This window comes from Calonectris borealis, chromosome 8 (genome assembly GCF_964195595.1).
Source record: "Calonectris borealis chromosome 8, bCalBor7.hap1.2, whole genome shotgun sequence".
Taxonomy (NCBI): Eukaryota; Metazoa; Chordata; class Aves; order Procellariiformes; family Procellariidae; genus Calonectris; species Calonectris borealis.
Window position 1 is genome coordinate 7,403,395 of NC_134319.1, and position 15,301 is coordinate 7,418,695.

The 15,301-nt window shown below is 40.4% G+C and overlaps 1 protein-coding gene across 2 annotated transcripts in view; it reads left to right on the forward strand.

The window, feature by feature from the left end:
- CC2D1B (coiled-coil and C2 domain containing 1B) overlaps window positions 1-15,301 on the forward strand; it is a 36,236-nt gene that overhangs the window by 17,344 nt on the left and 3,591 nt on the right. For both annotated transcript variants that reach the window (XM_075155775.1, XM_075155776.1), the window contains 11 exons: window positions 899-1,011; window positions 1,837-2,029; window positions 4,291-4,463; window positions 5,127-5,252; window positions 5,786-5,844; window positions 6,109-6,225; window positions 6,726-6,799; window positions 7,458-7,516; window positions 9,364-9,415; window positions 10,900-10,999; window positions 14,799-14,889. In XM_075155775.1, the coding sequence (XP_075011876.1) occupies window positions 899-1,011; window positions 1,837-2,029; window positions 4,291-4,463; window positions 5,127-5,252; window positions 5,786-5,844; window positions 6,109-6,225; window positions 6,726-6,799; window positions 7,458-7,516; window positions 9,364-9,415; window positions 10,900-10,999; window positions 14,799-14,889 (1,157 nt within the window). The remainder of the gene's footprint in view (window positions 1-898; window positions 1,012-1,836; window positions 2,030-4,290; window positions 4,464-5,126; window positions 5,253-5,785; window positions 5,845-6,108; window positions 6,226-6,725; window positions 6,800-7,457; window positions 7,517-9,363; window positions 9,416-10,899; window positions 11,000-14,798; window positions 14,890-15,301) is intronic.

A 15,301-nucleotide genomic window follows, 5' to 3' on the forward strand; every position in this document is an offset into this window, starting at 1 on the left:
TAGGATTCTGTGTTCTGCCTGCCTGTGTACCTCAAACTTGTTCTGTCCCAGTACCAGCCATCTCTAGGTTTAGAAGCAGTTTAGTCATTATTTCTTGGCACTTCTAATGAGACTGGCAACAAAAATACTTGCTACATATTAATGAGATAAATCTTATTAACAGACATTTTATAATAGTGGCTCTGGGTCTCTGTTGTTTGAAGCTGACACTGAACTGGTAGTGTGGAAGTGAGAGTTTATCTTCCATCATCAAGCTTTCCTCCCATCCTTAAAAGGATAATAAAATAATGGAAAGGATAGTTCTTCATATACTTCACATGTAACTACTGTGATTCTGCCTCACTTTGGAACCTCTGCATTGCAGTAGATTTTCAGCAGAGGCTTAGGGTGTTATCCAGATGTCAGTGATGTATTGTTTATTACTCTGTGGGGTAGCACTGATTTTCTGCTGGACTGTGTACCAACTAAGGTGAGGCAGCAGTGAGAGGGGGGAAAAAAAGAGCCAGCAACTCTGTACGATCCGCTGTCCTTTTGTGCAAAGGAGAGGGACTAAATTCTTTGCTGGTTCTGGGGGTATCCCTGTTACCAAAGTCTTGAGGTTGTGAGGTTCTTTGGCTGGTTGCCAGTTGCTCAACTTAGAAAACTGTGCTCTGTTATTGCATCATTTTAGCATCATCCCTTTAAGCCTGTATATCTGTGAGAGATCTGATCTTAAGTCCACCACTCAGATTTTATCTAGCAAGGTTTTGTGGCCTTGGCCTCAGTCTAGTTACACTGAATTCTGAAATGCATTAGATAGTAGATACTTGGATAGAATTAGCTTTACGGAAAAGAAGAAATATGGAAGACAGAACATAGGTCTTATGCAACTCTACTTCTGTATTCCTTTCCTCCTCAGGATTTCCCCCTCTTCCTGGTGTTGCAGCAACGGATGCTGACAGCACAATAGCTGCTGTTCTGGAAAGTGCCAGCAAGCTGGCAAACATGGAGGAGAATGATGAAGAGGAGGAGGTTAGTATTTCTTAGTAGGATGTGTAATAGTTAAAATGCTGTCTCTTGTGGTGTGCAGAGATGAGGCCATTGGATTTCCAGTCAAGCAAGGGTACTGGAATGAAATACATTTCCCAAAAGTCTGAAGAGTACAGGATCTCGGTAGTAATTCCAGTTTGCATTATAGCATGGGGGGGGAATGGGGGAGGAAGAGAGAGAGATGAGATGTTGTTACAGTCGGTACCTACAGAGTCTGTGAGTCCAGAGTTTGGCTCTTTCATAACTGTCTTGTATGTGGGTTTTATTTTCAAAGCAAACACTTCAGGTCCTGGCCACCCCTTTATATTGTTTTAAAGTACTTAAATCTGTACTTTCATCCTGCATCCCAGTAGCTCCTATGTTTATGCTTTCCCAACATGTTCAACACTTACTGCTTTTTGTCAGGCAGCGCCAGCCTTTAGACTTTGGTTTGATTTCTTTATCTCTCTGGAGTTGGTTGCTGATTGTTTGTGCTTTCAACTGGAGTAGCTTTTAATGGAGAGAATTCCTGGATGATGGATTTTCTGCATGCATCTGCTTTTTTTGAAATCACTGCCTTGTTGAACATTCCTTTTGTCCCTTCTGTTGTGGAGGTTTGATGCTTGCGTAGGTCAAGTACCTACTGGTGTGGCATGGCTCATAAACCTCCAGAAGTTAAAATTTGCTGTCTGGAATGTTATGTTCCCCTCAAAAGTGATACCAGAAGGCTGATATAGTGATAATCATGGTTGTTGATGCTTGAGATGCTGTCCTCAACTCTGGAATAGATTTTATGCACTTAATGTAAAATTCTTTTTGTTATGCTAGAGTGAACCTCTGACACAGGCCCCAGTTGCCAAGAAGCCTGCTCAGCTGCCGGGAAAGCCGACTCAAGTTGTTAAGCCAATTACAGTGCCATCTGCTGTAGCTGAGGAGGAGAGCCCTCCTGAGCACGTGAAACGAGCTGCATCACCCTCCACCCTGGACAAGGCAGAGTCAATGGATCATCTCCCTCCAGCTGGTAAGTGAAGGGATCGTGTTTCCCAGTGATCCATGTGCAAGTCGTTTGCACTAGTTTAGTTTAATACCTTGGTAAAGACTTCTTTTCATTATATTTTAGATATGAGCCTGTGAATGTGTGGTATAGATTTCCTCTGACAGGCGCCTCAATATATGTGTCTGCTGGAGGGCAGATCCAGACCAGCCATGCAACTTTATTTCACATAGGCAGCATGTGTAATTATAAGGGTGATTGGGTTTTTAATTAATTTTGTTGTAACAAGTGTATCGATTCATAATGTTTAACTCTGCTCACAGTTGAACTCTACATATATTCTCATTAAAGTGGATGGCCTGCCAGTGTGAATTATTCATTGATCTAATGGAGCTTCCTACATCAAACAGTGGTTTCTGCCTAGTGCTTCATCCAAGGATCTCAAACTGGCGTATAGGCAATAGTTCATCAATCTCTAGTCCTCCTGTTGCTAAGGTCACTAAACAGTTGTCTGTACAAGATTAATTGTACAGATAGTAAGGGACAGCCACCACTTCATGGTGTGATTTGGGTGCACACCAGCAGTGTTCAGGCTCTCACTGATTCTGTTGTCATGCCTTGACTGTAATCCCATTCTTCTTCTTCCATTCTGCCCTGGGTAGTTCCCTCAGGACAAAGCAGAACTGCCTAGTTGGCTGATGCAAGCTCTTTTGCAGAGTGCAAAGGCATTTCAGAATGCCACTGTGATTAGCTCATAACTCTTCTCTCTAGAAAATTCCATGACTTGTTTTATAAAGATCACTAAAACATAGTAGTTGTCCATTTTGTCTCTGAAAATCTATGAATCTTCAGGAGTTTTGTTTTTGGCAATTTTAGCTGACACATTAATCTCTTGAGTGAATTGCCCTAGGCTTATGCTGTGAAGGAATTGATAATACCTGGTCTCTGGTGTTACAGTAGTCTCTCCTGGGTATTTCAAGTATTTTAAAATAAGACCAACAGGTGCAACAAGAACCTGTACAGATTCATACTGACATGATTTTCACAACAAAATGTCAGTACTTCACTATTGTAAAGCTGTATTTCACCAGGCAAAGTGCATTCTGTGATCCAAATGTTACCTCCTTCCCCCCAGAATTACAAAGTGCAGCTTACAGCTGCCTGTAGCTGATAAATCAACTGTAAAAAACTGTCTTTTTCTTGCCGGAGAGCGCAAGGTGTAGGGAGGTGTTGGAGTGTAGTGGAGCAGTTGCATTTAAGGCCTGTTTCAGGAAAGTCAAGGAGCCAAGAGCAGTTGGATTAATGGCTTTGCTCAGTCCATTCTCACAGATTTTCTTTGAAAATACCTGTGCTCTGTGTCTCAGCCTCACAGAGCACACTGTGGTTTTGTCTCAGTGGAATCTGGGCTAGCTACCTTGTCTAATTAGTTTGGTTTTGGCTGGTTGGGCAAATTACTTACAGCAGCAGGACAGTGGGCTCTTTTGCAAGGATGGGAATAAGCTGATCGTCATCTGACAGCAGTGAACATAGTGTGAGAGTCATTGGTATATTTATTTGCTGAGAGAGGCACCTCTTGCAAGTGTTGTTTAGCTTGTGTAATCACAAGTAGAGTGCAGTGGTGAATACAATATGAGTATCTTTGGAAATGGCTGTAATCAGCTCATGCTGTACCATTTCCTGAGTGAGGTATAAGAAGAGGCAGGATGCACTGACCTGGTACAATGTAAAGCAATCTTTTCTGACTTGTGTGGTTGTCCTTACTGTTTTAGGAAGGAAAGAGGAGACAAGAATTAATATGAAACTAAGATGGCAAGGAATTACAAATAAGCAGAGGTGATATGTCTGAATGTGCTTGCACATTGGTTCATCTGGGTTTTTTTCTGACAGATCAGGCGAGAGGGAAGAAATGAGTACAGAAGGTGCTCATAATATGCACTGTCTTTTAGAAGTTAACATGTCAAGCAGAAAGTTTGAATTCAGCTTCTGCTTTGGACCAATCAGCTGTACTTGAGTCTGTCTCCTGCATGCTGTAATTACTGTTGTGACACTTGTGAAGTGCTATGAGGTTTTTTGATGAAGGATGCCATGGTAGAAGGAAGTTTGTTTCTTTTTTCTGATAGTTGAAATTGAAACTGGCCAAGAAACAATTAAGTGCAGTAAGGAAATGTCCTTATTTGATATCTGTACTTTTACTGACCTTTTTCTGGCTATAAACTGAACATGATAAACCTGTTTCAGGGGAATGGCAGTGTCAGATGAGTGAGGGTTTTTATACAACTGTTTTTCAGCTAGGGAACAGCTGGAATTCCTGGAGAACAGAAAGAAGCAATACATGAAGGCAGCCGTCAAAGCAAAGAAGGAAAATAACCTTGAACAGGCTAAGATGTATCTCAGAACAGCTAAGAGCTTTGACCTAAAGATTGAGCAAGCAAAATGTGGCAAACCTGTTGATATTTCCAAGGTTAGTAGGACTGTTAGTATTCTGCTTTGTTTCATATTCTTGGACATCTCAGTGCTTACTTCAAACAGTGAATGATTTAATGAATGTTTCTTGACAAAAATTAAGTTAGTTTGCTCAAGTGACAAATCTGGATTTTGAGCCCTGAAATTCCCCTATATTTTTGTTTTAGTTTTTGTTTCGGTTTGTTTTTTCTGCTGCTCCTCCAGTGTGCCAGATTTTGAGGAAATTTAGTCTCCATGAACTGTTTGCTCCTTGATTTACAATGGCACACCTAAAGCATGCAGCTTGGAAGTGTTCCCTGGGCTTAGGGTGTTAGCTGTGTCCTAACTCCATTTTGGGATGAGGATCGGGTGCATGTGATACAGTGATGCCCTGGTTTCTCTTGGTATTTGGGTAGGAGGGGAAACCAAACTGTTTAGCACTGAGAGCACTGTAATAGCTCTCCTGACCTGAATAATCAGATCAGGCCTGTAAGACATTTTGCAGGGTTTTATGACTTAAGCAGTTGTTAGGCAGTCGTATAAGTAGTGGTTGGGTTGGAATTGCCTTGAGAAGAAGAACAACCCATCTCCCTTCACTGACCTTTCCATACATTCTGACTGCTTTTTGTCTACTTCATTTTTTCCTATAAGGGCTCTGAAATGTGGTGTTCTTGTGTTGCAGCTGCCATCACCCCCTACAGATGATGAGGGTGATTTTATCTTCATACACCATGAAGATGTCAGACTGTCTCAGAAAGCAGATGAAGTATATGCACAGCTCATAAAATTGCTGAAGGACCAACATGAGGTGACCGTTTTATCTTTTTTTATAAATGTTTTGGGTTTGTTTTTTTTTTTTTTTACATTTCTCTGGGTTTTATTAATACTATAATTCCATCATTGTTTCTGTGGGGTCTTTTGTTTTTCTTTTAAAATACTTTTGATTTTGTGTGTCCTAAAGTGGAAGATTTTCAGAGTTGGATTCTCTACTAGTTGAAGTCAGAGGGTATGCTTGGAGGCTTGGTACTATCAAATTGTCACTATTAAATATGAGCACTCAAGTTTGAAAATAGTACCCAAATGATTAAGACTAGCCCTTGGGTGAACCTCATATCTAGAAATTAAGTGACTAAAAAGTAATAGGGCAGAACAGCTCAACAAATGTGCTCAGCTTTGAGCTTAAAGGACTGGGGGGGTGGATGCTTTTGGTTGACTTGGGAAAACTCTTGGCTTTTCTTAAATTAGGTTGTCATCAACCTCAAAACTGTCTGCCAGTCATGAATCTGTGTGTAAGGATCACTGAGTGCAGCTGTATTTGTTTGGTTTTGTTTCTGTTGACAGAGGTGTTTGCAGTATTCCAAGCAATTCATGCATCTGGGAAATGTAGCAGAAACGACTCGGTAAGACCCGCTGCCTGCTGTTAATCATCCCACAACGTAGGCATTTCAGGCTTGAGTCTGCCTGACCCCCCTAAAGATGAAGGGGGTTCAGGTTGGTAAGCTTCTCATTATGTGAAAGGGTCAGTAACTGTGAGGCCTGCATCTCCAAGTTGCTCCCAGACCTCTGGTCTGAGGCTTACTCTGTGGCCTGTATCTGGCAGAATGCTCTGTTTGATGTTCCTCTGTGTGTGTAGCTTTTCTGATTTTTGTTTGCCTTTTCTATAGGTTTGAGAAAATGGCACAAGGTTGTAAAAAGGACATGGACATCCTACAGCTTGCACGAGCGCAAGGAATGGATCCTCCAAGCCATCACTTTGAGGAAAGAACCTTTAAAATGATAAGGTGTGGAAAAACAAAGGGAATTCTCAGGCAGGCTGGAATGAGTTTTCTGGTTTCTAGCTCTTGTTTAGGGAATTGTGGGCTTCAGCAAACTTGGGTGGCATCTAGGGTTAGGCTCAGCATTCCTGAAAGGACACTCTCAACAACTTAAATGCGAAGAAGTTGTTCTCCAACTTCTCTTCTGGGTTCTTCTGTTTTCAAAATATCTCCAGCTTCATCTCTTATATTCTGCTACTTCAGCCACTCTTCCTTCCTCTGTATTTCACCCTCAATCTTGTTGCCTTTGGGCTTTGTTCGTGGCATGTTTTACTATACCTCAGAGATTTTTTTTGTCTCAGTTTGTGCTCTTTCCTTGCTCTTTTGTGATTTATGAAGATGATCTATGTAGGAGTGCGCTGTTGAAAAAGGTCTGACAAATACCAGTGGCATCCTGATGTGGCAGTGGATCAGGTGGTGGTGGGCTACTGGGATGAATACGCTTTTTTGTCTTTATTTTTTCACAGGATATTTTCTGAGCTCAACAGCACAGAAATGCACCTTCTTATTGTCAGGGGCATAAACCTACCATCTCCACCAGGTAGGTACTCGAAAGGGCATGTGGGCTTTTTCCTCTGAGTAGGTAAGGAAAGTAGGGGGAATGAGATTTTTCTACCTTGAAGACCGCTTCAGCCCAGCACTAATTAAAACAAAATAACCAGGTTTCAGGCTCAAGCCCGCAAAACCCCTTTAAACAGTATTTAAAAAACCAACCAAACAAAAAACCCCAGTAGAGTACAGAGAATCTGGGTTCCATCTAGGCAGAGGGAAGAACTTTCAGTTGTCCTGGGTTCGCTCGTAACTGGGTCATAGTTTAAGTTTCATGTTTATCTCCTATTTTGTCATGAGTGCCTGCCTTAACTCTGCACCACCTTAATGTGTATTGACCCTTCAGTAGACAGGAGTTGCTCCTGCCTAGCAGTTACTGCTTTTAGTCCCTTGTTTCTGGGAGCTTGTAAACCAGCTGCACTAGACTGTCTCAGGACTAACAGCAGCATTAAGAAAAGTAGATGTTTTCCTTTGGATGCCAGCTTTCTATGGATTTTGGTTTGATGGATGGGTTTTTCAGTTGTCAAGAGACAGGTCATGAGCCTTACTGAAAATCAGTTAGGGGCTCTTGAAAATCCTGCTCAACGTTACAGATGCAATGAAAATATCTGTATTGGCTGTTTGGATTGGCTGGTTGTTGTCTCATTCAGGTGTATCACCAAGAGATTTGGATGCATTTGTGAAGTTTGAATTTCAGTACCCGAGTGCGGTGAGTGTGTGTCCTGGCTCTTCTGTTCCTTAGTCTGTGGCCCTTGCCACTATTAGCTTGTGAGGGCTTCAAGGAGGATGTGTAGGTTTTCTTCTAGAAAAAGAAAACACTTCTAGGCACACTGCCTGAGTTTATTTTTAAACCAGAAACTTTTTCTGAGAAACAGAACTGCTGAATCTGTTTCCTGCAGATTTGAGCTTTGCTGCACCTTTCTCTTGATGTTCTCCACACCTTACACTTAGCGATGTGGTGTCTGCTTCAGGCTTGCATGTTTTCTGACTGGCTGTCCACCAGCTTACTGCTAAACAGCATTCACAGTGCTAAGCCATGCCCCCCTTTTCTCCCTGAAGACACTAATCGGGCTGTTTCCAGTGTTTGCAAAATTTGTAGAAGTTCATTTCTTCCAGCGGTGCAAACGCACTGGTAACTTCAACCAAACAGAAGGGCACGCAAAGTTGTTACTAGGGGAGAGAGGCCACCTTAGATGTGATCTCCCTCTAAGTCCCATTCCTTTAAGAAAACAAGCTTTTAAAAGCATTGCTTTTGGACATCTCTTATAGTTATAGAAATGGACTGAAAAGGTTCATTTTTGTCATCAGATAAATGCACGTGACTCCTGGTGATTTAATTAGCAAATATATAGGTGCATATCTGGAGAAAGGTCTTAGGCCATACACATTTCTTGACCTTACTAATTAGTACTTATGTGTATGTGCATGTATATATGTATATATGTGTATGTATATAAAAAATATGTATACATATATATATTACTTCTTTCCTTGAAACTCCCCAGTGTCATCCTGTTCCCCTCACCTTTAAAAGCATTCTCTGGTCTGAAAAATACTGAAACCTTTGAGCTAAAAGGGCTTCTAAGGAGAGCTGTCTAGTCTTGCTATCAGTAGAAGTGCTGCGGCTTCTGCTGCTTTCTCTGTAGAGCAAAACCAGTCTTTGCTCTTACAGGACTAATACTTAGCCCTGTGAGAGTGCAGAGCCTAGATTTTTACCTCCTAATAAATTTTGCAGCAATTCCACTAAAATAAATTAAATTACCTGTGGGAAATTGGTGATGGTCAGATCAGGTTTGTGTTTAGGTTTGAGTTACATGAGGCCTTAATGGAGGAGTCCCCCCGCATTAGAGTGGCTGAAAACAGAATTGGTCTGTCTGAATAACTTTCTGGGGAATAAGTAAGAATCAGCATAGTTGCTTTTAATCTATTTTTCTGTTTTTAAAAAAAAGCCAAATCTCTGCTGCTTAGCCAACAGTCAAATACACCACCTTTCTCCTTCATAGCTGAAATCAGTTTTGCAAAGTAGCTGCAATAAAGAGGTCATGTTGTCCTTGTTCAGTCCCCAGAGATTTAGTTTGTACTCCGCTTTAGGTTAAAAGTTAATTCATTTTGGTGGCAGATTGATTGTCAGGCAAAATAATAGCAGGGCAATTCCCTGAATGATTTGTGATGAATTCCTTGTGTAGCTTATTATTCCAACTAATGCAGAAGGAACAGAATTACTGTGTCGTGGAACGTGCGCAGTTTATCATGTAGTTTAACAGCCGCAGTCAGTAACTTTATGATGATTGGATTGAATTGAGTAGCTTATCTGTGGCTCTTATATTTAATGTAATGTTTTGGCTTATTCTTTATCTAGTATTATATTTATTACCACAATGAAATCCAAATATTTTAGTCTTGAATGTACTGTGACTCTTCTTATCATTCAGATAACCCCCTAAACCTCATGTTTCTTGTATAGGTATAAACAAGAGCTGGTAATAAAAATGGTTACTACTCTGTATTTTGAAACAATATCTGATGGTTTTGTGTAATGTGTGTCTCTCTTAATAGGAGCAACCTCAAAAGAGTAAAACACCTGTAATTAACAATACCAATTCTCCAGGTTAGTACTTTTTCTGAGACAGATTAACAATACCAATTCTCCAGGTTAGTATTTTTTCTGGGACAGAGGGAAAAACATTGTACCTTAGGAATCACGGGAGAGTAGAGGCTAGTCTCATACTGTGAATCAGGCCAGAGGGCCCACCACCACCTTTTTTCTGCTTTCTTATGAAAGGGATTGTTGGAAGGTGAAGTCCAGCTGTGTTGGCAATTTCTTCACCCTCATCCCAATGTTGGTGGTAGTTACTGTGCTATGAATTAGTGAAATCATGGAGTTACCAGTCATGCTCCAGCTGTTGCTGTCAACTCTGCTGGGAGATGGGCCAGATAAATAAATTGTCTTTATTAAATAAGTTAAATTATTAATTTTAATATCTCCATGGATCAGATCTTTTTCAGTCAGATTTTGTGTCCTGTGAGATTGCCAATTCTGTCATGATTTTTGCTAATCAGCTAATATTTCCAAACCTGACAAAGCATCATTGCAGAAATAGATTTTTTTTTTTTTTTTCTTAAGACAATGTGTCTTGAAACCAACTAAAATACTTTCTTTGTACCTAACCATTGAATACTGGTATCAGACTCATCATGCATTTTAGAATTCATCATCTTGCACTCTGAGTTTGGTGTATTGCTATTTTTTTTTCTTCAATTCTTGCAGTAAGCAGCCATCTAGTATCAAAACAACTTTGAATTCAGTATCCAAATTACTAGTTGTGAATTTATCTCAAGAGATACGCACACACACATACATATATATATATATCTTTATCTTTATTTTTTTTGAGTTTATATATATTTTCTGTTAAGAGTAGAAGTCCTGAAGCTCTGATACCGAGATCTGTGTTCCAAGTCTTCCAATAACTTGATCTGCATTTGCTGAGCAGTCACTTAGCTTTAATGTTTTGGGTTCCCAGGCTGACAAGCAGAGATGAGTGTTCCTGGGTAGCAGAGCAGATAAGTCTTAGAACATTAGTTGTACAATGTTGTGAGACTTTCTGATAAAAGGGTATCCTGTGGCATAGTTCTTGTCATGCTCATTAATGAAACTGATGTTAAAACAGTATTAATTACATTATCAAAACACCCCTTCCCAGTCATTCCAGCCTTCCTATGCTTTCTTCTTATTATTTTGTACCTTTTTCTTAGCCACAGATACTCTGTTTAATTGCTGAAAGATTGCCTAGATTCTCTAGTTTTGGCTCTCCAGTAACTTGCTGTCACCTCCTCAGGATGACTTGGTTTTTCTGCAGTTTGGTTTCTGTCCCTGTGAAGTGGGCATGACAGATGAACTGTTGCACAGGGACACTGACTTGTTAATGCCTGAGATAACCACCTGAGAAGGAGGTTCATACGGATGTGAAGTGTCTTTCTCAAATGGGCCAAACTGAGATAAAGAGAGGTCTGAGTACGTGCATGTAATAGAGCACTGCACATAGTTTGACTTTCACAGCTTGCTTTCGTTTTTCTGTCTCTTAACTGCAGAATATAACCAGTTGTTTAAGTTGAACATCAACCGAAATCACAGAGGTTTCCGACGAGCAATTCGGTCCAAAGGAATTAAATTCGAAGTATTTCATAAAGGGTAAGTCCACAGTTTGCGCCCCCCTCATTGCTTCTCTAGCAACAGTTGAAAAGAGTGTTGTAGCTGAAATTTATGAAGCACAATCTTTAAGCTAGCAATAAAGAGTCGTCTAGTTTTCATGTCTGAGAACTCCTTTCAAAATGTGCCTGAGCTCTGTATCTTCCCCTATGGCGGTGAAAAAAAGGCAGAAGTGCAGTGAAGTTGATTCGTTACTGGCAGATCAGTTGAGGATTAGTGCGTTAAGAGGAATTGATGAGACTGAGAAGGTCTCAAATTGTTTTGATTCTTATCCAATTTGGTTTTAGTAATCAGGACTAGAAGATTTAAATGTCATATGGGATAACTTTGTAGAATAATGAAGTACAAGTGGCAGCAAAACATTACAGCAGTAAAGCAGATGACGGCAGAACTAGTGTTATGTTTTTGTACTTATCTTCATTCTGAGGATCTTAAAATATTTACTGAACGCTGCTAGGAAACTGTTAGACTATCTTGAGAGAGACAGACTCCCCTCATCTCAGAGATCAAGATGATAAGATGGATGTTAACAATTGCTAACGTTCAGGGAAGTCATCCTACATGTAGGCTCATTACCGATTTATTCAAAATCGGAGTGGCCTATATTCACTAATCCCCGAGTTGGTTGTGATCCATGACTTGGATGAGATGTTAGATAACCTGGTTTTGTCTTGGTGACTCTTTGTGCTATTCTTTGTTTCTGTAACTGGGACATGCAGAAACGATCCATAGGTTCTCCGAGATGGTTTTCAAGTTGTAGATGTTTTAATTTGCGAGCTAAAGGTCCATTGTTTTTACTCCATATCTTCCATTTGCATCTCCGTTGAAGCAAAAGCTGATTTTCTTACTCTTTCTCTGTCAATCCTGACTGCTCCACTGCTCTGTTGTTCAAGATTTCATCATTAGAAATCCTGCCTCTTTTGCATACAACTGTTAAGTGTTTACATTTGTTTAAAACGTTTTTCCCTATCTTTTGCATACCATTGCACATATGGGGCATATCCTGTTCTCTTACCAGCTGGAACTGTGCTTGTTTTTAAGGTCTGAGCTCAGGCTTAAGTTCACCCATTGGGAAACACTCTGCAGTGATTCATCGGTTGTATGCCAGCTCCAGATTTGCCTTTGAAGCCTTTTCGAAGATAAGCGAAAAAATCTGTGTGGGTTTTTTTGGTCTCTTTTCTGGTTCTGAGATTTTTTTTGTTCTTGGAACAGGAATCTAACAGTTAAACATATGCTTGTTTCTGGATTGGGAGGAGGGGAGCAGTTCCCCTGGGCAAATAGCAACAGGGAAGGAGAAAAACAAGAAATGCCCACTGATCACCTTCCCCCGGCCATCTTCTCAGGAGAATGGAGAGGGTTTAGTGATCCAGGCTCTTTTCTAAAGACTGCTCCCTGTCTTTATTCAAGACTATAAATGAATAATACTTTCAGAAATGCTTGTAGATGTTGTAGTTTTAGGGTCTCTGATAGCTCTTTGACCATCTCCCAAGAATTATTTTCTCTCAGTGAGCAAAGGAGACTTGTTTCAGGTCATATATATTAAACTTCAGTTTAAAAAACACTTCCAAGTAAAAACACAGCAATGCTTTTTTCCAAAGGAAAAGTGTCTCCTTAAACATCTCCTAAAAGCTTCTGAAGATAAAAGGAGATTTCCCCAGAGCTGTTTCTGAAGCCATGGCCTAGAGCAAGTTCAGATTGTTCACTGCAAACCCCCTAGAACTGATCAGGGATGAACCACTCTTTATTGTTTCTTGAATTATAAAATGGAAAAATGCTTTTAAACAATTCAGCTAGAATAATTGCTGATTCTCGTTTTAAATTTATGAACAAAGTGTCCAACATGCTGCAATCCTCCTTCATTTTAAGGTGCTTGTGAAGTAAAGGAAGTATTCTACCATGTAAGCTAATAAATTCTGAACTTTTCTAAATTATTTTGTGAGTCTACTGTAGTCTGACTGGAGAATAGTCTCTCATCTTTGGAAGGCTTTCTGTCAACAAAATTCATAGGCATCGTGTTTAGAGGTGGCACTATCAGCCCTTGAGGTACTTGTGACATCATTTTTCTTTACTACAGCAATTTGTGTTGAGATGGACAAACTGACAGACAAGAAGCAATCTGAACGACTAGGCTGGAGTCTTTCAAGTCCTTCAGCAACAGGTTTTTGGAAGAGAGGTACTTCCTAACAGTTCCAGCGCATTCAGAGTAGTAGTGGTCTTGCACTCTTTATGCCATCTAGAAGTGTCTGAGCTCCCTGCTGTGAGCTCGCTGCAGCCTGGGCTGACAGAACCAGACCATTGTCCTCCTACTCTGTAGAGACTTCGGTGCTGTATGAGCCATAGCATTCCTGACGCTATTTCCGAACGTGCAAGCCAGAAAGTGAGGTTAAAGTCTGGATGACAGGTTTCTTATGCTGTGGTTGATTATGAGCTGCTTGGAGAATATCTGAATGAAGCAATCATTGAGGCGGTAGATGTGAGGAAACGACCTTACTCCTTTTCCAGTCAGAGATTTTAGACAATTGGGTTCACAGATGTTCACTTGGAAATTGTAGGCACTGATGGCAGCGTCAGGTCTGTGTATTAATATACTGGTTACTGTTGCCACAGATGACATGATCATGAGGCTCCATATAATAATCTTCAGAGTTCTCATTGCATATGTCAAGTCTTTCTTGATAATATCTTAATGATAATAGGAAGAACGGTGGATGTTTTGGGGTTGGTTTGGTTTTGTTTATTTGTTGGTTGGTTTGCTTGCTTGTTTTTTTCCTAAATAGAATGGCATAAAAAAGGAAGCTTCTGAATTCTTGGCAGATTTCCTGTCTAAAACATGACAGGCACGGCTGGTTGGCTTTCCTACCTCCAGAATCTCTAGATTTTAGCTGTTTATCAAACCTTTTGGAGACCAATTCAGGGAAATGCTTGGATGCACGCAAAAAATCCAGTGCTTTGAGCTGAACACTTCTGTGGAATTCGGGTGGTTTAGTCTTAGCTGTTGCCTTTTGGAGGAGTTTGTCTTGATAAGGATTGCACCACCTGTCTCTGTTAAGGTAAAGATGGATCTCTTGCTGATAAAACTGTTAAACAGAAGTGACTGTGGCAGAGAAGAGTTGATTGTTTTCTTTCCAGGCTAAAAATGCTCTGTGTTTAATTTCAGCAGACTAGAAATTCTCAAATGATAGTTCTTTACTGTTAGAACTACCAGTATGAAGGTGAATCAAAACAATAGCTGAAATGAAATGTTCTTACTTGTTGAAATTGAGTGGTTTGATTTATCAAAATGAAACAGAATGATTCACGTGACTTTTTCCTAGTAAGTAGTTTGCCAAAACCAGCATGTGCCTGTGAAATGTTTGTTTTGATGAGAGATGCAACTTCCTTGGGTAGTTTTTCAGTCTGTTCTATTGAACAGCCTGTTGCAGAAGACTGCTGTCTGTCCTGGCTGTTAGGCCATTCTTCCCTGTTGCCCTGTGCAGGGACGAAAGCTGCTGCCATTCCAAGTGCCAGTTTAGTTGATTGGTTTTCTTCACTACTGTCCTCATCTTGCAATTTGGTTGCAAGAGAATAATTAAAAGATGAGTACTTCTGTATCTTGTCCTTGTAGTCTAGTTCACTAAGGGTTTGCCCCTTGCACCCTGGTTTGTAGGGTTCTAGTAGCATGTCTGGACTAGCACTCCTGGGTGCGGTGATGGTGCAAATAGTGATGACCTCTTAGCTTGCTTTCTCTTTAATGTTCTGAAAAACCTTACCCGTTCAATTAAAGAAGATTTCTTTGAAACAGGTCCTTTTTCAGAAGTGACAAGCAGGTGGGGGCAGCACACTTGAAACTGGAAAAGCTGGAATCAGAATGTGAAATTAGAGAGATCATCGAGGTATGTTTTCTGGGTGAGGTGTGTTCTTCTAGTAAGTAGTATTTGAACGAAAGGGAAAATGAATGTTCGCATTGCATGAATGTATCTGTATACAGGTGACAGTTTTGTATTGGATGAGTTTGATAAACAATGGGCTGTTTTTTGTTTTATCATCTCTTGGAGCTTGTCTTAGCTATGACCAACCATTCGGGTACTGGGAACTTCTTGGGGACTCTCTTCCACAAATTTCTGTATCAAGATAGTTTTCTTTGTCAGGACCAGAAATGCAGGTGATTCCCAAAAATATTTGTGTTGGTAGCTAGCAGATCAAAGGGTTAAGTGAAGACTGACAGAGTGGATAGAGAGCTGCCGTAAGATCCAGTAGGAGCCCACTAAGTGGAACCTTAAAAAAAATAATCCCTTGGGCTGCATC